Below are 22,141 nucleotides of genomic sequence, written 5' to 3'. Positions count from 1 at the left end.
AAATTTGTATTTATTCCTTCTAGACCTTTGTATAAATATTTTAAGGACTATTTATTGACAGTCAGGTGGATGAAATAAAGGACACTAAAAGGTAGAATATGTAAAGAAAGGATATTTGTATTCTTTAAGGACTTGATCAGTAGAATCATGGCAGTAATAGAACAATTAGTAAATAAAAACTGTGGAGTAAAGGTTTCATATGAGCTGAATTTACTTATACTTTTCGCACAGAGTTAGCGCTTTTTCTTACTTTAAAGTTAATAAAGACCTTGCTGAAAGCATTTTTCTTTGAAACCTGCCACTTGCTATCAACATAAAGGACCAACAGTAAATTGTAGTTAAAATTGTGGGTGTATTAATTGGGTAGTCCAAATGATTGTATGAGTTTAAATAAGTAAGTTTCTAAAAGTTTTTTATTACAGACTCCTAAAGGATACAGAATAAGAGAAAAAATAGTACTGATTTTTAGAGGGAAGTTTACTCAAAAAGTTTTCAAATTTACTGTATTAAACAATACTCAGATAACGATACATGATACATTTTTAAAGGAGTGTGGCAATGTTCCAGAGTCACACAAAAACAGTACATTTTACAGAAAAAAAAATTAGAAACTCAGAATATTCATTATTCACTACCAAAGACTCTAACATCCAGTCAGAAGGCTTATGTTCAAGGTAATAGAGTATACTCGAACATGTCCTCCTCACTACATATTGAATAAGCACTTAGATAGGACTCATGATTCTTGAAGATCAGAGAGGTGGAGTGTGAGAAGGTTAGGTTAAAATAGAAATTTTCTACAGTATAAAATAAGGAAATAAGGCCCAGTGCAATCTTGACTTTTGGAAATATGCAGAAACTACTCTAATTTGTGTAATTGTAATGCCAAAAGCTCTTTTAACCATAACAACTATTTGTATTGCAACCTGGCTCTACATGATTTTCTCTATCTTGCCATTTACCCCATTACATCCTGATTTTACAATGTTGTATGTAATGAGCCATTCTTTTCATTATTATTTTAATACCCTTATGTCATTATAAAGGAAAACCATTATGTACTTTGTTAATTCAGTTTTTCAGTGTTGTGCAGTTGTTCTGAATTCCATTTTAAGTCTCAGGCCAGTTGTTTAATGCAAAAAAGATATCACTAAATTTTACATTAAGGTATTTATTTATTTACCTGTATTAAGACTCTTAGGCTATTAAAGCTTCATTATCAAAGTGCTTTTTTAAAGCAAATTACAAAAACATACTCAACTCTTAATTAGAAACTTAAATATATTTAGACTTTAATTGATAAGGTTTGAATTGTGATGTTTCTCATACTGTGTAACTGAGTTATCTGGCATCTTAAGTTTGTATTAGGAGACTATAGTGTTTCTTCTGTTCTACTGATGAACATGTTCTCATAATTGCCAGGCAGTGAGAATGTGTGATGTTGAGATTTTTGTATACAGCCGTTTTCAGCTATCATTTCTTAGTTTTGAACAAGTGGAACCTGTATGTGTATGTTTTTGCTCTTATTCTCAGTTTTGTTTTTACATTCATTCCTGGGGTATAGTTAAAAGTTTGTGCCCATTTCATAGTAATAATGCTGTGTAATAGATTGCTATGTCTAGGATACAACTTTGGCTTTAAGAAACAGCATTATACCTATTTATAAAACAGTTGTAAAAAACTTAATCAGATCTTAGTAAAAATAAGGGTGTGGAGTTGAGTAAAGTCACAACTAGATTTACAAGTGTTAGAAAGACTCTTGCTGTTTCTATAGTATTAGCAGGATTAGTGGTTGTGAAAAGCTAGGCAAAAAAATCCTGTCTGACAAACTATTTTCTACTCTGTATCATAGCCTGACACATAAGAGAGCAATGCGAATTGTGGATCTTAAAGTAAATTTTGGAAAAGGCTTATCTCTTCATATATATTTCTCTCCCCAACTTCCATTAGGAGTATCTCCATTATTTTAGTGTCTGGACTACCAAAATCATGCTTTCAGTTAGGATCCAGTGAGAGAAAAGCTGTGTGAGTCGCACCACCTATCCCCATGTGTCCCACACCAGCTGCAGACAGTTCTCTCCTTTCGTGTTCGGTTTCTTTCCTTTGTTTCTTTGGAGAAGGTGGGACTTTGTCTTAATTTTTTTCTTCATCACACATACAGAAGAGTATACATTATATCTGTGTAAAGAAAAAAAAAGATGGATTAATTTAATGTTTACAGATTTATTTAAATGAGAGATCTAAGTATACTGAAAGGTTTTTGTCCCAAAGCAACAGGAACTCCTTTTTGTCACTAGATGTACAGTCCACTGCTGAAATAAGAATTAATTTTAATACTTGATATAAATTTGGGATATAAATTACATATGCACTGAGATTCATAGTTTGTGACATTTACCTAATATTGTCATCTGTATTAAAAGAAATAAAATGAAAAGCAGTTTCCCCTACTTCTATCCATAGTTTAAGCTTATCTTCTGAAAACAGAATATCATACATTTTTCTCCCTCAGCCATGTATGTATGTATGTATGTATTTATTTATTTAACATCTTTATTGGAGTATAATTGCTTTACAATGGTGTGTTAGTTTCTGCTTTATAACGAAGTGAATTGGCTATACATTTACATATATCCCCATATCTCCCCCCTCTTGCATCTCCCTCCCTCCCACCCTCCCTATCCCACCCCTCTAGGTGGTCACAAAGCACCGAGCTGATTTCCCTGGGCCATGCAGCTACATCCCACTAGCTATCTGTTTTACATTTGATAGTGTATATTTGTCCATGCCACTTTCTCACTTCGTCCCATCTTACCCTTCCCCCTCCCCCTCCCCGTGTCCTCAAGTCCATTCTCTAGGTCTGTATCTTTATTCCTATCCTGCCCCTAGGTTCTTCAGAACCTTTTTTTCTTTTTTCTTTCTTCTTTTTTTAGATTCAAGCCATGTATTTATATAAATAGCTAAGAAAGTAAAAATGGAATATTTCTTTCTTGGGAAGCTCTCTATCTTAAAATATAATATAGGTTTCAGGTGTCTCAGAAGCAGTGGAGTTACTAAGTTTTGTATTTTGTAGGTCCTTCAACACAGTTTCTGGTGAGAAGTCACTTTTTAACAAAGTCCAGGCAAAATTTGCCGTATCTTTTGGGAGCAGAACTTCTTGAACTCTGCCTTGCATATTTACTCAGTTTTATTTATTTCATTGGGGAAGATGATCTGTATCCTAAACTAGATATTGTTTCTTAGATCCAGAGTCATATTTTCATTGCTTGTTTAGATAGCTTAATAGATTATAGAGCCATAATAGAGGATTTTTGTTTCTTATTTTTGTGTCTATTTCTGATAGATCCATTGCAGCTTTTATTTTCTCTCTGTAAAATGTATGTAATTCTTACTTTAATTTTACAAATTGAAGAATAAATTACTATAGCTCCTGAAAAATATTGTGTGGTTGGACATGATACAGAGGAGCCAGCAGGTATAAATGTTGTAAATGATAGTTAATTAAAAAAATGTTTTTGAGAAATATCCTGCAAATTAAGTTTTAAAAGCCTTTCTAAGGCCTGTCAGAGACTGGTTAATTAGGCCATTCTGCTATAAGGATTTCTTAGGTCACATTCAGCCCTAAAAATATGTGGTTCTTGATAATTTTGTGTATTGGGAATCACACAGCAGTCGCTGTATGCTTACTGAGAAACAGGGTGTCCGTAATATGAGGGACAGATGTCAGGTTAAGCCTGGGATTTTTTTCTCCATAATAAAAATTGGGCATCTCATGAAGGGGGTAGAATAGTCAATCAAGAAAATTTAGCTAGAAATTGTAAAATAAAATTACCTTGCCAGGAGGAGCAAAGTAATTGGGCTTTTAGTTGAAAAATTGAAAGTAGTACAGTTTTTGTTATTAACGTTGACTGTACTATGAAAGTTCTTCAGGATGATTATACCTAACCATTTAAGGGTTGTGCTGTTGCTAGTGGCTTTTAGACCTTGTTGACACCGATGACCTCACTTGAAAGTTATAGACTCTTTCCCAGGAACATGGACATATATCAGAATATTTTCTTCCTAGGAGTTTGTGCCAGTTTTAGAATCCAGTTCTACACCTTGCCAAATGAATTTGCAGTTTCTTTATAAATAAATAAATAAATAAGTGCTTATTCACATTTGTTCCTTTCGTGGCCAAGTACCTAATAGTGTTCTAGTCTGAAATCATTAATATTTACTGAGCACTTAATATGTGTCAGGCACATAGATGAATATGGTTCCTTATAAAAGTTCTAATAATCTGGTAGGGGGAAGTTTTAAGTAATACTGTAAGGAGACAGGCTCCTTTTCCTTAGCAGTGTTTTTGAGCTGTTATTTACTGAGAAATATTCTGAGGAAAGGGTAGGAAAAAAATTCAGCCTTCTTTCATTATTTATACCTTTTACTGTAATCACCCACTTCCAAAATAGCTCCACTTGACAGAAAGTGTAACCTTTGAATCCTGTGTTCTGTGTATTAGAAAAGAAATCCATTCTTGTATACGGTGATGAGTGTTGCAACAACTGTGATATTTCTGTAGAGAAATTTTAAGACTGTGGAGCTTCAGTTTCATCTTCTGTAAAGGAGGGTACTGAAAGAGAATGGCCTTTAGGATCTGTCATTCTGTAGAGTTATACTAGGATTTTGCTCTCTACCTTGTTCGCTTCATCTGTGATTAGGTACTCGACTTTAGTAAGATTTGGTAAAGACTAGTGTAATCAATATTTTTAAAGTTACTGAGATTTGAAGGATGCTTATTAAGGATTAAGGCAATTTAAAAATATTTGTGTAGGTGATACCCATCCACTGTATTTAGAATTTTAATTTCATAAAAACAATTTTTAATTTTAGGAACAAGAGCTGAATGCTCGAGCCCGGGCCCTACAAGCTGCATCTGCATCCTGTTCATTTCGGCCCAATGGATTTGACGACAATGATCCACCAGGAAGCTGTGGACCAACTGGTGGTGGGGGTGGAGGAGGGTTTAATACAGTTGGCAGACTCGTATTTTGATGCTGAGAGAGTCCAAAATGCACTGGTCACAAAACATCCAATACTATGACTGTTTAAATGTCAGACTGTAACAAATATCATATCTATCTTTTATTTTTCTTTTCATTAGACCGTTATACAAGAAAACATAGTGCTTGTTTTCATTTTGTTGACAAAACGTTTATTAACAAAATGCATCATTGGGAAAAAATCTACCTCTTAAAATTCCATTTTCTTTTATGGTTAGACATGCTTGACCAAAAATTTTCAGAGGCAAATATGTACCTGGTCCCTAATTAAGCTGCATTAAATTTAGTAGAGGCAATTAAATGGTCCTGTCCTCAGTTTTACTGAACAAAAGATAGATTTCATTTAGCATCCTTTATAAAAGAATTGGTGTTAGAGGTGAAGGAAATATTGTTAGTAAGGAAAGAAAGAAAATCTTTTATTTCCTGTGTAGTTACCCCATTATTAAATTCAAGTCTTTGAGAATACTAGAGATGATATAGTCTCTCATGAAGGCAATAACATAAACTTTATCGAGCTGTAGTACTTTTCAGGTTTGTTCAGTGCTGTCTTCAGCATCACTGTATCTACATTTCAAGTACAAATGTTTTAAAAAAGGATTATTTATACATATGTGCTGAATTGATTTTAAGAAAGGTGCATGATCCTGTAGGAGCCACATTTTTACCTAAAAATTGCTAACTTTGTAGTGTTTCTAATTGTTTGAGGATTTTAAAAATTCTATTTCAGGGAGTATATCTTCTGTGTGTTTTGAAGGAGGTGAGTTCTGTATGTGCCTTGCAGTACTGTAATTCAAAAATAGGAATCTTTGGCTGCGGAAAAGTTTTTTACAAATGAAATGTTAGGAAGTAATTTTTTGTGCTAATGTTAAAATTATAACCTTTTGAAAGGTATTAGATTTTCCTGAAGTAAAATCTGATGGTTCTAAATCAATAAGTGTAATAGTTTGTTTTTAACTCTTAGAAGAATTCAGAGGAAATCAACCTAGTCAAGTAAAAAAATTTTTTCGATTTTGTTACTTAATCCTCAGAATATTAAACATTGATCACATATTTTTAGAGTTATACATTTGTGGGGTTTTTTGTTTTTTCTCATTTGAGTCATGCGTTTTGCACAGTTGTTTCTGTTTCACAGTTTCAGATAAAATGTCGAAATGTCAGCCCCTGTGGTCCCACATTTTCTTTTGCCAGGAAACTGGAAACAAGTCACTTCTCCTGGGTCTTGATTATACAGTATTTAGAAGTTATCCCAATTGTCCCCATTCCTAAAAGTTTTAACTTATCCATGGTGTACATTGTTCTGAAGATTGGTCACATATTTATTTTGAAAACATTTTAAGGAAAGAATGTTCTTTGGTGATTTGGGTTTATCTTTTTCCCAAGCTTTTAATGGCAGTGGTTAAAAACAGAACTCCTCATCTTCATTCTACTACTCCACTCCTAACCTGTTTCTAGTCACCAGGAAGATTAGGAAAACTGACTGGATTAGTTAAAAACTGGAAATTCTTTTGCAGAATTGAGACTTCTCTTGCCTATAAATCACTGAACCAGAAAGTTTTTTTTATCAACTGTCTTTCCTCTGGACTTCCTATTGTTCTAATAATGAATGTCTAAGCTATGCGTTCAGTTATCCACTGGCTAGATAATGATTTATAGTCAGACTATATCAGTCTTAGCATCTATTGAAATTGGTAAAGTCATGTAATACTTGGTGGGTTGATAGTGGGCTCAGCTGCTTCTACTAGAAACTTCCATAAAGACAATTAGACCTACACAAAGTTTTATCTATGAAAATAGCAAGTCATTCAAAGATTTTTATGTGTCAAGGTAATACATATTGAATTTTCAAAATGATAAGAGAAAGATGAAACTCTAGTTATATAATAATACTGAGCATATTTAGATAACTTCATACCACTACCAAAGACTGGAAATTAAAGATTTCCTTTTAAGATTAAAAATATAGTAACATTAATTATTTGCTGAACTTTTATTTATTTTAGAGAAAATTGTTAATTTTTTCCTTTTTTTAAAAACATTTTTATTGGAGTATAACTGCTTTACAATGGTGTGTTAGTTTCTGCTGTATAGCAGAGTGAATCAACTATACATATACATATATCCCCATATCTCCTTCTTGGTCTCCCTCCCACCCCTCTAGGTGGACACAAAGCATGAAGCTGATCTCCCTGTGCTATGTGGCTGCTTCCCACTAGCTAACTATTTTACATTTGGTAGCGTATATACGTCCATGCCACTCTCTCACTTTGTCCCAGCTTATCCTTCCCCTTCCCCATGTCCTCAAGTCCATTCTCTACGTCTGTGTCTTTATTCCTGTCCTGCCCCTAGGTTCAACAGAACCATTTTTTTTTTAGATTCCATATATATGTGTTAGCATATGGTATTAGTTTTTCTCTTACTTCACTCTGTATGTGAATTTTTTTAATTGAAGTATAGTTGATTTACAATGCTGTGCTAATTTCTGTTGTACAGCAAAGTGATTCAATTATACATATATATACATTCTTTATTATATTCTTTTCCATTTTGGCTTAGCTCAGAATATTGAATACAGTTCCCTGTGCTATACAGTAGGACCTTGTCGTTTATCCCTTCTATATGTTATAGTTTGTACCTGCTAACCCCAAACTCCCAGTCCATCCCTCCCATGCCCCTCCTCCGCCTTTGCAACCACAAGTCTGTTCTCTATGTCTGTGTGTCTGTTTCTGTTTTGTAGATATGTTCCTTTGTGTCATATTTTAGATTCCATGTATAAGTGATATATTGTCTTTCTCTTTCTGACTTATTTCACTTAGTATGGTAATCTATAGTTCCATCCATGTTGCTGCAAATGGCATTATTTCATTCTTTTTTATGGCTGAGTAGTATTCCATTGTGTATATGTACCACATCTTCTTTATCCATTCATTTGTTGATGGACATTTACATTGTTTCCATGTCTTGGCTATTGTGAATAGTGCTGCTATGAACATAGGGGTGCATGTATCTTTTTGAATTATAGTTTTGTCTGGATATATGCCCAGGAGTGGGATTGCTAGATCATATGGTAATTCTGTTTTTAGCTTTTTGAGGAACCTTCATACTGTTTTCCATAGTGGCTGCACCAACTTACATTCCCACCAACAGTGTAGGAGAGTTCCCTTTTCTCCACAGTCTCTCCAGCATTTGTTATTTGTAGAGTTTTTAGTGATGGCCATTCTGACTGGTGTGAGTTGGTACCTCATTGTAGTTTTGATTTGCATTTGTCTAATAATTAGTGATGTTGAGCATCTTTTCATGTGCCTATCGGTTATCTGTGTGTCTTTGAAGAATGTCTATTTAGGTCTTCTGGCCATTTTTCTATTGAGTTGTTTCTTTGTTATTGAGTTGTATGAGCTGTTTGTATATTTTGGAAATTAAGCCCTTGTCGGTCACATAGTTTGCAAATATTTTCTTCCATTCCGTAGGTTGTCTTTTCATTTTGTTTATGGTTTCCTTTGTAAATTTCATTAGATCTCATTTGTTTATTTTCGTTTTTATTTCTATTGCCTTGGGAGACTGACCTAAGAAAACATTGGTACAATTTCTGTCAGAGAATGTTTTGCTTATTATCTCTTCTAGGAGTTTTATGGTGTCATGTCTTATGTTTAAGTCTTTAAGCCATTTGAGTCTATTTTTATGCATAGGGTCGGGGTGTGTTCTAACTTCACTGATTTACATGCGGCTGTCCAGCTTTCCCAGCACCCATTGCTGAAGAGACTGTCTTTTTTCCTATTGTATATTCTTGCCTCCTTTGTCTAAGATTAATTGTCCATAGGTGTGTGGGTTTATTTTGGGGCTCGCTATTCTGTCCCATGTATCTGTATGTCTGTTTTTGTGCCAGTACCATGCTGCTGTGATTACTGTAGCTTTGTAGTATTATCTGAGGTCTGGGAGGGTTATGCCTCCATCTTCGTTCTCTTTCCTCAGGATTGCTTTGGCAATTCTGAGTCTTTTATGGTTCCATACAAATTTTAGGATTATTCTATTTCTGTGAAAAATGTCATGGGTAATTTGTTAGGGATCTCATTAAATCTGTAGATTGTTTTGGGCAGTATGGCCATTTAACAATATTAATTCTTCCAATCCAAGAGCGTGGGATACCTTTCCATTTCTTTGAATCACCTTTAGTTTCCTTTATTAATGTTTCACAGTTCTCAGCATTTAAGTCTTTTGCCTTCTTAGCCAGGTTTATTCCTAAGTACTTTTTTTTTTTTTGGGTGCAATTATAAAAGGTAGTCTCTTTTTTACATTCCCTTTCTGATATTTCATTGTTAGTGTAAAGAAATGCAACTGATTTCTGTATGTTAATCTCGTATCCTGCTACCTTGCTGAATTTGTTTATCAGTTCTAGTAGTTTTTGTGTGGAATCTTGAGGGTTTTCTATATATAGTATCATGTCATCTGCATGTAATGACAGTTTTACCTCTTCCCTTCCAATTTGGATACCTTTTATTTATTTTTCTTGCCTGAGTGCTGTGGCTAGGACTTCAGTAGTAAGTTGAATAAAAGTGGTGAGAGTGGGCATCTTTATCATGTTGTATTGATTTTAGTGGGAAGGCTTTCACCTTTTCACCGTTGAGTGTTATATTGGCTCTGGGTTTGTCATAAATAGCTTTTATTATGTTGAGATATGTTCCTTCTATATCTACTTTAATAGGAGTTTTTATCATGAATGGATGTAGAATTTTGTCAAATGTTTTTTCTGCATCTGTTGAGATGATTGTGTGGTTTTTGTCTTTTGTTGATGTGGTGTATCACATTGATTTGCATATGTTGAACCATACTTGTGAACATGGGATGAATACCACTGGTTGTGTAAAATCCTCTTCCTGTATTGATACTTTTATCATGTTATAGTGTCCTTATCTTTCTTTATGGCCTTTGTTTTAAAGTCTATTTTGTCTAATATGAGCATTGCGACCCCTACTTTCTTGTCATTTATGTTTGCGTGAAATATCTTTCTCCATCCCCTTACTTTCAATCTATGTGTGTCCTTTGCCCTAAAGTGACTCTCTTGTAGGCAGCATATTATAGGCTCTTGTTTTTTTTATCCAATCTGCCACTCTTATGTCTTTTGATTGGATCATTTAGTCCATTGACATTTAAGGTAATTATTGATATGTATTTATTACTATTTTAAACCTTGTTTTCCTGTTGTTTTTATATTTCTTCCTTGTCCCTTTTTCTTTTTTGCTTTTCCTTTTGTGATTTGATTTTTTTTTTTTTTTTGGATTATACTTATGTTCTCTTCCCTTTGGTGTTTGTGACTTTATTGTATGTTTTTGATTTGTTTTGGTTACCCTGTTTTTCAAGTATGTTAACCCCTTCCTACATCTACTTTGCCTTAGACTGGTAGTCATATAGGCTCAAATGCATTCTTTAAAATAAAATTAAAACCAAAAAAAGAATCTAAATTTTCTTTCTCTCCTCCCCCACATTTTGTGATTTTGATGTCCTCTTTTACAGCTTCATGTTCATCCTTTTGCTGTTCCTTGTGGTTATCATCACTTTCACAAATAGATTTTTTTTTCTTTTTAATCTGTATACTGGCTCATTTAAGTGATTTACTTTCCTATTGTGATTTCCTCTTTCCTATAGCTTCTTGCCTCTTTTCTATTTAGAGAAATCCTTTCAATATTTCTTTTAGGATAGGTTTAGTATTGCTGTATTCTTTCAGTTTTTGCTTTTCTAAGAAATTCCTTATCTCTTTCTATTTTAAACGGTAATCTTGCTGGGTGGAGTATTCTCGGTTGCAGACTTTTCCCTTTCAAGACTTTGAATATATTTTGCCATTCTCTTCTGGCCTGTAACATTTCTGTAGAAAAATCAGCTGATAGCCCTATGGGGGTTCCCTTGTAATTAACCTTGTTTTTCTCTTGCTGCCTTTAGAATCCTTTCTTTAACATTTGCCATTTTAATTATAATATGTCTTGGTGTACGTCTGTTTGGGTTCATCTTCTTTGGAACCCTGTGCTTCCTGTACCTGGATATCTGTTTCCTTCTTTAAGTTTGAGAAGTTTTCAGCCATAATTTCTTCAAATACATTTTCAATCCCCTTTTCTCCTTCTTCTCCTTCTGGAATCCCTATTATGCATAGATTGGCAGGCTTTTAATTATCCTATAGGTCTCTCATACTGCTTTCATTTCTTTTCATTTGGCTTTCTGTCCGCTGTTCTGACTGGGTGATTTCCATTATTCTATCTTCCAGATCATTTACTCATTCTTCATTCTTACTTCATTCTTACTGCTGTTCATTGCCTTTAGTTCAGCTTTTGCCTCTGCAAATGAATTTTCTAATTTTCCTTGGCTCCTCCTCCTATTTTCTAGTTCCTTTTTAAAGTAATCTGCATTTCTGTCGACAGCCTTTCTAATTCCTTTAGTATTTTCATTATCTCCTCTTTAAACTTGGTGTCTATTAGACTGAAGAGGTCTCTTTCGTTGTTCTTTCAGGGGAATTCTCTTGGTCTTTTAAGTGGGAGTGGTTCCTCTGCTTCTTCATTTTACTTACATTTCTCTTACTCTGAGTTTAGGAGAAACAGTTATCTACTGTGGTCTTGGAAAGCTATTTATACGTGGGAGTGTCCCTGTGCACCTTGGGTAGGTTTATTATTTTGGGCGCAAGGGCTCTTTTTAGTATGGATGCCTGCCACCTTTTTCCTCAGCGTGTGCTGGCTGTTATCCCCTTGATAGGGGATACACAGATGTGGTGGTTCGTGCACCCTCCCAGAGCCCTCAACAGGGCAGTGGTGGCCAGTACGCACTCCCAGATCTCAACAGCAGAGGCTTGTACATGCTCCTAGATCCCACAACAGTGGTGGCAACGGCTGGCACACACTCCCAGATCTCTCAGTGGTGGCAGCTCACACGTGCTCCAGAGCCTGCAACGGCAGAGGCAGCAGTTGGCACCTGCTCCCTGATATTTCAGCAGTGGTGTGCATTGGTGGCAGCAGCTCACACCCACCCCCAGGGCTCGTGACAGCAGTGTCCTGTCACCTGAGAGTGCGCACATGGGGAAAGAGTCTCCTATGGCAGGGCTGGGCCCTCCCCTCGCCCGCCCCCCAGCAATGGCGCCTCACCTCTACAGCAGGCCAAGGATTCGTCTGCTTGCACGCTCGGTTACAGCCACATCACACTCCAGCCCTTTCAGGCTGTCTCCTCACAGCCGAGCCCAGTCCTCTCCCTGGGCCTGACCTCTGAAGCCTGAGCTTCAGCACCCAGCCCCCATCTGCACCAGCAGACATGCATCTCAGGCTGGGGATTGCAGGGCAGCAGCACTGACAATCTGTTCGTCTCTCTCCATTTTGCCTCCCAAAAACAGGTTGCTGCACTCTCCTCCGAGGCTCCAAAGCGCCTCCTCCATCCAGGCTGATCTCCCCACCAGAGAGAGGACTTCCCAGGGTGCAGGAACCTTTCCTCTTTCACAGCTCACTCCCAGGGCCACAGGTCCCATCCTGATTCCTTTTTTTTTTTTTTTTTTCTTTGTCTTTTGTCCTACCTGGTTACATGGAGATTTTCTTGCCCTTTTGGAAGTCTGAGGTCTGCTAGCATGCAGTAGATGTTCTGTGAGAATAGTCCCACATGTTGATATATTTTTGATTTATTTTTGGGAGGAGGTGACCTCCATGTCCTACTACTATGCCATCTTGATCGCTCTTCTTATTTGCTGAATTTAAAGTATTTATACCTATGGAAGATTTGGAACCAGAATAATGAGACACTTCATTCAAAAACTCATCTAACTGACCCTTTTCAATAAGCTAATACTAAGGATTGCTAAGGATCATTTTATTCCTCAGTAATTAGCATCTCCATTGCTTTCATGCAGCTTTATTTGATTGTCGTATTAGGTCTTTTCTTTCTCCCATATTCCTAACCCTTGTACTTTCCTCTGACTCTTGCATATAAGGTCTGACTGAAGGCTGTCTAGAGAACTACTGTTTCTCTTTAGTTCAGCCTAAGGTAATCAGTTTAAATGAAGCTGCTCATTGCTGCTGAGAAGAGTACATTAGGCCTCACTAACAAAAATAAAAAACTAGAAATCTAAGTCTATTCTTTCAAGGATGTTTATTGACACATTGAGAAAAGTAGAATTTTTTTCCAGAGAGATATACAGAGAAGAAAATACATGTGATGTTGTTGGATATGTAAGCCCTTGTAACCCATCCACTAAGAAAATGCCTGTGCACCTCTGACTCATGACATTTACATAGCTCATGTTGGAGAAAGGAATGTAGCTCATTCCCCAAGTATCTTCCCATCACTTCTCTTCCAGCTGAATAATCAGAGAAACAGGGCAGCATTGTGTTAGAGATCCCTGACTTTCGTTTCCTTACTTTAAGTTTCCAGAAGAATCCTTTGGATGTAGAAGTAAAGAGCTCTCATAATGTCTAGAGGTATTGTGGGACTTTGTGGCAGGTTCAGAAGGCCTATTATATTTTTAACTCACATTTGGAAAGAACAAAAATATTTCGAAAGTAAGTCTTAACCTCAAATCCATAATGTTCTTTGTCATTTAGTTCCATTCTTTTTATGATAATGTTATTTACAAAAGCAGTTATATTTTCATAGACTACCTCTTCAAAAACTTTTTGCTACCTCTTTTAAAAGGGGATTGAATGCTTATTGCGTGCCCAGCACAGTTTAAGGAAGACATAATTGGCATAATCTGTCCAGTACACATATCTTAATATAAATCACCATTTTGATGTTGTATTCTTAGTTCCAGTTCTTAATTCCCAGTATATATTTTCCTATGATTATGCACTTCACATAATATGCACTATACAAAGAGAGCTTTTTAAATGAATATTTCAGAGAAAATAATATATATATGGCATCTTATCTCATAAGTGTTGTACTTTGTATATATTTTTACCCTCTGTTTTTCCTAATAAGTTTAGATTTCTGAAACTAAATAGTCCTGAAGTAATGGATAAGTTCTTCACATCTTAGGAAAACTTATTAGGAAATGTTAACTATGATTAATAACTTAGTAACATAATCTACAGGAATAAGGTTAAACCTTGGATAATGTGATCTTGTAACTAACAGGTTAAAGTGAAAGCAAGGAAATTTGAATTGAAGTTAACCCAATGACTCTCTTCCACTGGAAGGGAACCAGAAAGCATGTTGCCACTGTTGCTGCTCATGGTCTTCTTTCAGTAGTGAAGGATGTCACCTTGAAGACAAAGCCTACACACAAAGGAGGGCAAAGCAAAGCAAAGCAAAGCAAGAGAATTGTAGAGAAATAGTGCTGGAGTCCTGACTGTACTTCACTCAGTCCTCATGACCCGAGTTTCTTGCTATACCAGGGATGGAATAAGAACTAACTGAGAGGAGCTTGGGACAAGATGGCAGAGTAGAAGGATGTTGGGCTCACTTCCTCTCACGAGCACACCAAAATCACAACTGCTGAACAACAATCAATAAAAAAGACTGGAACCTGCCAAAAAAGGTAGTCTTCATCCAAGGATATAAAGAAGAAGCCACAAGATGGCAGGAGAGGCGCACTTGTGATATAATCAAATCCCGTACTCCCTAGGTGGGCAATCCACAAACTGGAGAAAATTATATTGCAGAAATTCTCCCACAGGAGTGAGAGCTCTGAGCCCCACATCAGGCTCCCCAGCCTGGGAGTCTGGCATTAGGAGGAGCCCACAGAGTATTTGGCTTTGAAGGCCAGTGGGGCTTGATTGCAGGAGCTCCACAGGACTGGGGGGAACAGAGACCCCACTTTTGGAGAGTGCACACAAGGTCTCACACATACCGGGACACAGGGCAAAAGCAGAGTTTTCATGGGAGCCTGGGCTGGACCTACCTGCTGGTCTTGGAGTGTCTCCTGGGGAGGCGGGGTGTGACTATGACTCTCCCTGGGGATGTGGACACTGGTGGTAGAGATTTCAGGGAAAGTTCAGCTATGTGGACTTGAGGAGGCAGACGTCTTGCTTGTGTCATCAGCGTGAAGACCTGGCCCCACCCAACAGCCTGTAGACTCCAGTGCTGGAAGCCTCAGGCCAAACAACCAACAGGGTGGGAACACAGCCCCACCTATCAGCACACAAGCCACCTAAAAACTTCCTGAGCCCACAGCTGCCTCTAGACACACCCCTTGACATGGACCTGCTCACCAGACTGCCAAGACCCAGCTCCACCTACCAGTGGACAGGCACCAACTTCTCCCACCAGGAAGCCTGCACAAGCCTGTAGACCAACCTCACCCACCAGGAGACAGACACCAGAAGCAAGAATACTACAATCCTGCATCCTGCAGAACTGAGTCTGCAAACACAGAAATTTAGATAAAATGAGATGGCAAAGGAATCTGTTCTAGATGAAGGAACAAGATAAAACCCCAGAAGAACAACTAAGTAAAGATAGGCAGTCTACCCAAGAAAGAGTTCAGAGTACTGAATGTAATGATTATCCAAGATCTCAGGAAAAGAATGAATGCACAGAGTGAGAAGTTACAAGAAATTATTAACAAAGAATTAGAAAATATAAAGTACAACCAAGCAGAGTTGAAGAATACAATAATTGAAATGAAAAATACACTAGAAGGAATCAACAGCAAAATAAATGAGGCAGAAGAGTGAATAACTGAGCTGGAAGACAGAATGGGGGAAATCACTGCCATGGAACAGAATAAAGAAAAAAGAATGAAAAGAAACGAGGACAGTTTAAGAGACTTCTGAGGCAACAATAAATGCACCAATATTTGTATTATAGGGGTCCCAGAAGGACAAGAGAGAAAGAAAGGGCCTGAGGAAATATGTGAAGAGATAACAGATGAAAACTTGCCTAACATGGGAAAAGAAACAGTCATCCAAGTCCAGGAAGTGCAGAGAGTGCCAGGCAGGTTAACCCAAGGAGAAACCAAGACACATAATAATCAAACTGACAACAATTAAAGACAAAGAGAAAATATTAAAAGCAACAAGGGAGAAGCAACAAATAACATACAAGTTCATCCCCATAAGGATATCAGCTGATTTTTCAGCAGAAACTCTGCAGGCCAGAAGAGAGTGACATGATTTTTTAAAGTGATAAAAGCAAAAAACCTATAACCAAGAATACTCTACCCAGCAAGGCTCTCTTTCGGATTCGATGGAGAAATCAAAAGCTTTACATACAAGCAAAAGTTAAAAGAATTCAGCACCACCAAACCAGCTTTACAACAAATGCTAAAGGAACTTCTCTAGGTGGAAAAGAAAATGCCACAACTAGAAACAAGAAAAGTATGAAATGGGAAAGCTCACCAGTAAAGGTAAATATACAGTAAAGGTAGGAAATCATCCACACACAAATACATCAAAACCAGTAATCATGAGATCAGGAGAGTACAAATGCAGGATATTTTAAATGCATTTGAAATTAAGAGATCAGCCACTTAGAATAATCATGTATATATAGACACTGCTATATCAAAACCTCATGGTAACCACAAACCAAAAATCTATAATAGATATACACACAAAAAAGAAAATGGAATCCAAACACAGCACTAAAAATAGTCATCAAATCACAAGGCAAGATAACAAAAGAGGAAAGGAAGGAAAAAGATCTACAAAAACAAATCCAAAACAATTAACAAAATGGCATTAAGAACGTGTATATCAATAATTACCTCAAATGTAAATGGATTAAGTGCTCCAACCAAAAGACAGACTGGCTGAATGGATAAAAACACAAGACCCATATATATGCTGTCTACAAGACACCCACTTCAGATCTAGAGACACATACAGACTGAAAGTAAGGTGATGGAAAAAATATTCTATGCAAATGGAAATCAAAGAAAGCTAGAGTAGTAATACTCATATCATACAAAATAGACTTTAAAATAAAGACTGTTACAGGAGAAAAAGAAGGACATTAAATAATGATCAAGGGATCAATTCAAGAAGAAGATATAAAAATTGTAAATATATATGCACCCAACATAGGAGCACCTCAGTATATAAGGTAAATGCTAATAGCCATAAAAGGTGAAATTGACAGTAACACAATAATAGTGGGGGATTTTAACAACCCACTTACATCAATTGAAAGATCATCCAGACGGAAAACAAATAAAGGAAACACAGGCCTTAAATGACACATTAGACCAGGTGGACTTAAGTGATATTTATAGAGCATTCCACATGAAAGCAGCAGAATACACATTCTTTTCTAGTGTACATAGAATATTCTCCAGGTAGATCACATGCTGGGCCACAAAGCAAGCCTTGGTAAATTTAAGAAAACTGAAATCATATCAAGCATCTTTTCAGACCACAACACTATGAGTGAAAATCAACTACAAGAAAAAAACTGTAAAAAACACAAACACGTGGAGGCTAAACAATATGCTACTAAACAACCAATGGATCACTGAAGAAATCAAAGAGGAAATCAAAAAATACCTAGAGATAGGGCTTCCCTGGTGGCGCAGTGGTTGAGAGTCCGCCTGCCGATGCAGGGACACGGGTTCGTGTCCCGGTCCGGGAAGATCCCACATGCCATGGAGCAGCTAGGCCCGTGAGCCATGGCCGCTGAGCCTGCGTGTCCAGAGCCTGTGCTCCGCAATGGGAGAGGCCACAACACTGAGAGGCCCGCATACTGCAAAATATATACATATATATATATATATATAGAGAGAGAGAGAGAGAGAGAGAGAGAGAGGGAGATAAAAATGAAAACACAATGATCCAAAACCAATGGGACACAGCAAAAGCAGTTCTAAGAGGGAAGCGTATAGTGATACAAGCTTACCTCAAGAAACAAGAAAACTGGGCTTCCCTGGTGGCGCAGTGGTTGAGAGTCCGCCTGCCGATGCAGGGGACACGGGTTCGTGCCCCGGTCCGGGAAGATCCCACATGCCACAGAGTGGCTGGGCCTGTGAGCCATGGCCGCTGAGCCTGCGTGTCCAGAGCCTGTGCTCCACAACGGGAGAGGCCACAACAGTGAGAGGCCTGCGTACCACAAAAAAAAAAAAAAAAAGAAAGAAAAAAGAAAAAAGAAAACTGGTGAATAAATAACCTTACAGCTAAAGCAACTAGAGAAAGGAGAGCAAAAAAACCCCAAAGTTAGTAGAAGGAAAAATATCATAAAGATCAGAGCAGAAATAAATGAAATGGAAACAAAGAAAAAAATAGCAAAGATCAATGAAACTAAAAGCTGGTTCTTTGAAAAGATAAACAAAACTGATAACCCTTTAGCCAGACTCATCAAGAAAAAACAGGGACAGGGACTGAATGAACAAAATTAGAAATGAAAAAGGAGAAGTTAACAACAGACACCACAGAAGTACAAAGGACAATAAGAGACTACTACAAGCAACTGTATGCCAATAAAATGGACATAGAAGAAATGGACAAATTCTTAGAAAGGTACAATCTCCCAAGACTGAACCAGGAAGAAATAGAAAATATGAACAGACCAATTACAAGTACTGAAATTTAATCTGTGATTTTAAAACTCCCAACAAACAAAAACCCAGGACCATATGGCTTCACAGGCAAATTCTATCAAACATTTAGAGAAGAGTTAACATCTATCCTTCTGAACTATTACAAAAAAATTGCACAGGAAGGAACACTCCCAGGCTCATTCTATGAGGCCAGCATTACCCTAATACCAAAACCAGACAAAGATACCACAAAGAAAGAAAATTACACACCAATATCACTGATGAACTTAGATGCAAAAATCCTCAACAAAATACTATCAAACTGAATCCAACAAACATTAAAAGGATCATACACCATGATCAAGTGGAATTTATCACAGAGATACAAGGATTTTTCAACTTCCGCAAATCAAGCAGTTTGATACACCACATTAACAAACTGAAGAATAAAAACCATATGATCATCTCAATAGATGTAGGAGAAGCTTTTGATAAAATTCAACATCCATTTATGACAGTAAAAGTGTCACTGTTTGCAGATGACAGATACATAGAAAATCCTAAATATGCTACCAGAAAACTACTAGAGCTTATCAGTGAATTCTGTAAAGTTGCAGGATACAAAATTAACACAGAGAAATCAGTTGCATTTCTATAAACTCACAATGAAAGATCAGAAAAAGAAATTAAGGAAACAAACCCATTTACCATTGCATCAAAAAGAATAAAATACTTAGGAATAAACCTCCCGAAGGAGGCAAAAGACCTGTACTGTGAAAACTATAAGATGCTGATGAAAGAAATCAAAGATGACACAGATTGAAAGATATACTGTGTTCTTGAATTGGAAGAATCAATATTGTTAAAATGACCATACTGCCCAAGGCAGTCTACAGATTCAATGCAATCCTTATCAAATTACCAATGGCATTTTTCATAGCTCTAGAGCAAAAAAAAATCTTAAAATTTGTATGGAAACACAAAAGACCCCGAATCACCAAACAATCTTGAGAAATGGAGCTGGAGGAATCAGGCTCCCTGGCATCAGACTACACTACAAAGCTACAGTAATCAAAACAGTATGGTACCGGCACAAAAACAGACTTATAGATGAATGGAACAGGATAGAAAGCCCAGAAACAAACCCACACACCTACAACAAAGGAGGCAACACCATACAATGGAGAAAAGACAGTCTCTTCAATAAGTGGTGCTGGGAAAACTGGACAGCTACATGTAAAGAATGAAATTAGAAAATTCTCTAACACCATAAACAAAAATAAACTGAAAATGGATTAAAGACCTAAATGTAAGGCCAGATACTATAAAACTCTTAGAGGATAACATAGGCAGAACACTCTTTGACACAAATCACAGCAATATCTTTTTGGATCCATCTCCTAGAGTAATGGAAATAAAAACAAAAATAAACAGATGTGACCTAATTAATCTTAAAAGTGTTTGCACAGCAAAGGAAACCATAAACAAAATGAAAAAGACAACCTACAGAATGCGAGAAAATATCTGCAAACAGTGTGACTGACAAGGGATTAATCTCCAAAATATATAGATAGCTCATACAACTCAATATCAAAAAAAAAACCAATCAAAAAATGGGCAGAATATCTAAATAGACATTTCTCCAAGGAAGACACACAGATGGTCAATCACATGAAAAGATGCTCAATACTGCTAATTATTAGAGAAATGCAAGTCAAAACCACAATGGGGTATCATCTCACACCAGTCAGAATGGCTATCATCAAAAAGTCTACAAATAATAAATGCTGGAGAGGGTGTGGAGAAAAGGGAACACTACACTGTTGGTGGGAATGTAAATTAGTAGAGCCACTATGGAAAATGGTGTGGAGGTTCCTTTAAAAACTAAACATGGAGCTACCATATGACCCTGCAATCCCACTCCTGAGCATATATCTGGAGAAAACCATAATTCGAAAATACGGATGCACCCCAATGTTCATAGAAGCACTATTTGCAATAGCCAAGACATGGAAACAACCTAAGTGTGCGTCGACAGATGAATGGATAAAGAAGACGTGGAATATATATATCAATACAATGGAATATCACTCCATCGTATAAAAAAAGCCATAAAAAAGAATGAAATATTGCTATTTGCAACAACATGGATGGACCTAGAGTTTATCATACTAAGTGAAATAAGTCAGAGAAAGACAAATATCATGAATATCGCTTGTATGCAGAATCTAAAAAAATGATACAAATGAACTTGTTTACAAAACAGAAAGAGACTTGCAGACAAAGGAAACAAACTTATGGTAACCAAAGTGGAAAGGTGGAGGGAGGGATAAATTAGGAGTTTGGGAGTAACATATACACACTACTGTATATATATAAAATAGATAACCAACAAGGACCTATTGTATAGCATAAGGAACTATACTCAGTATTTTATAATAACATATATTGGAAAAGAATCTGAAAAACTGAATCACTTTGCTGTACACCTGAAACTAACACAACATTGTAAGTCAACTATACTTCAGTTTAAAAAATAAAGAAAATTTAAAAATAAAGAAAAAGATAAGCCAAAAAACTTTAACCCAATGAAGCTTAAAAAAGAACTCTAAAATATAAGTTCTTCCATATATATTCTTAAGCATTTACCAAACTGTCATATCATTATAATGTTAGCCTTATTTTTTGTTTTACTAAGTTAATTTTCTTACAGAGTCCTTTTTGGAAGTGAATGAACCTCAAAATGAATGAGGGATTTAAAAAAGCAAGGATTCAAAGTAAACAGTTCTTTAAAAAAATACAGGGTTTCTCTGGTGGCACAGTGGTTGGGGGTCCGCCTGCTGGTGCAGGGGACGTGGGTTCGTGCCCTGGTCCAGGAGGGTCCCGCATGCCGCGGAGCGGCTGGGCCCGTGGGCCGTGGCCGCTGGGCCTGCGCGTCCGGAGCCTGTGCTCCGCGACGGGAGAGGCCGCGGCAGTCAGAGGCCCGTGTACCGCAAAAAGGAAGGAAAAAGAAAAAAATAATAAAAAGGAAAAAGTTAGCTTATAAAGAAACTGCAGGTTTCCAATATGAAAAGAAGTTTTGCTATAGAAATAATTTTAAAGAAATAAAGAGTTTTATTCAACAAATTAACTATCTGGGTTTTACAAAATCAAAGAGATTTGTTATGTAAAACCTTTAGCCACAGTGTTACATAACCAATGTGGATTTAAAATTAAAAATAGAATCTAAGAAGTCAGCCAAGTGTGTAGCCAGCTCTCTGTGTCAGTTATGGCCTGCAGTCGTTTTTCTCTTAATAAATCTCATGTTTTCAAGTTTTGCTTTGTATGCTAGACACACACACACACATCTTGATTTCAGAGGGATAAAAAGGTTAGCCTTTCCTGGCTAGATCAGCAGTTTTCAACCTTGTATTATGTTAGTAACACTTGGAAAGCTTTTAAAAAATAATACCATGCCTGGCCCTGCCCCTGCCCCAGGCCTATTAAATTACATGGGGAGTGGGCACCAATATTTTTTGAAGTTCCTCACATGATTTAAATGTGCAACCTTGGTTGAGAACTTCTGGGTTAGAAAAGGAGTTGTTTTCTCTAGGGCTTTTATCCAAGGACACTAACATGTTGAGTGTCTATCATGTGCTGGATACTGATAGATATTTATATGTCTTGTTAACTT

At 36.8% G+C, this 22,141-nt stretch overlaps 1 protein-coding gene and 1 long non-coding RNA gene across 2 annotated transcripts in view; one reads left to right on the top strand and one right to left on the bottom strand.

Moving 5' to 3' along the window:
- USP38 (ubiquitin specific peptidase 38) overlaps positions 1-6,104 on the top strand; it is a 33,842-nt gene extending 27,738 nt beyond the window's left edge. Inside the window, exon 10 of the mRNA XM_067736776.1 lies at positions 4,873-6,104. Coding sequence (XP_067592877.1) covers positions 4,873-5,034 — 162 coding nt within the window. The 3' untranslated portion in view covers positions 5,035-6,104. The remainder of the gene's footprint in view (positions 1-4,872) is intronic.
- LOC137223963 (uncharacterized) lies at positions 146-20,008 on the bottom strand. Its single transcript, XR_010943156.1, has 3 exons — positions 17,832-20,008; positions 17,483-17,678; positions 146-2,178 (listed from the first exon to the last, which is right to left on the bottom strand). It is a non-coding gene; the product is annotated as an uncharacterized lncRNA (long non-coding RNA).
- Positions 20,009-22,141: the final 2,133 nt, after the last annotated feature.

The sequence above is a fragment of the Pseudorca crassidens genome, chromosome 4 (assembly GCF_039906515.1).
Source record: "Pseudorca crassidens isolate mPseCra1 chromosome 4, mPseCra1.hap1, whole genome shotgun sequence".
Classification (NCBI taxonomy): domain Eukaryota; kingdom Metazoa; phylum Chordata; class Mammalia; order Artiodactyla; family Delphinidae; genus Pseudorca; species Pseudorca crassidens.
The sequence above is the reverse complement of the archived record's forward strand: the minus strand, read 5'-3'. Positions and strand labels throughout refer to the sequence as shown.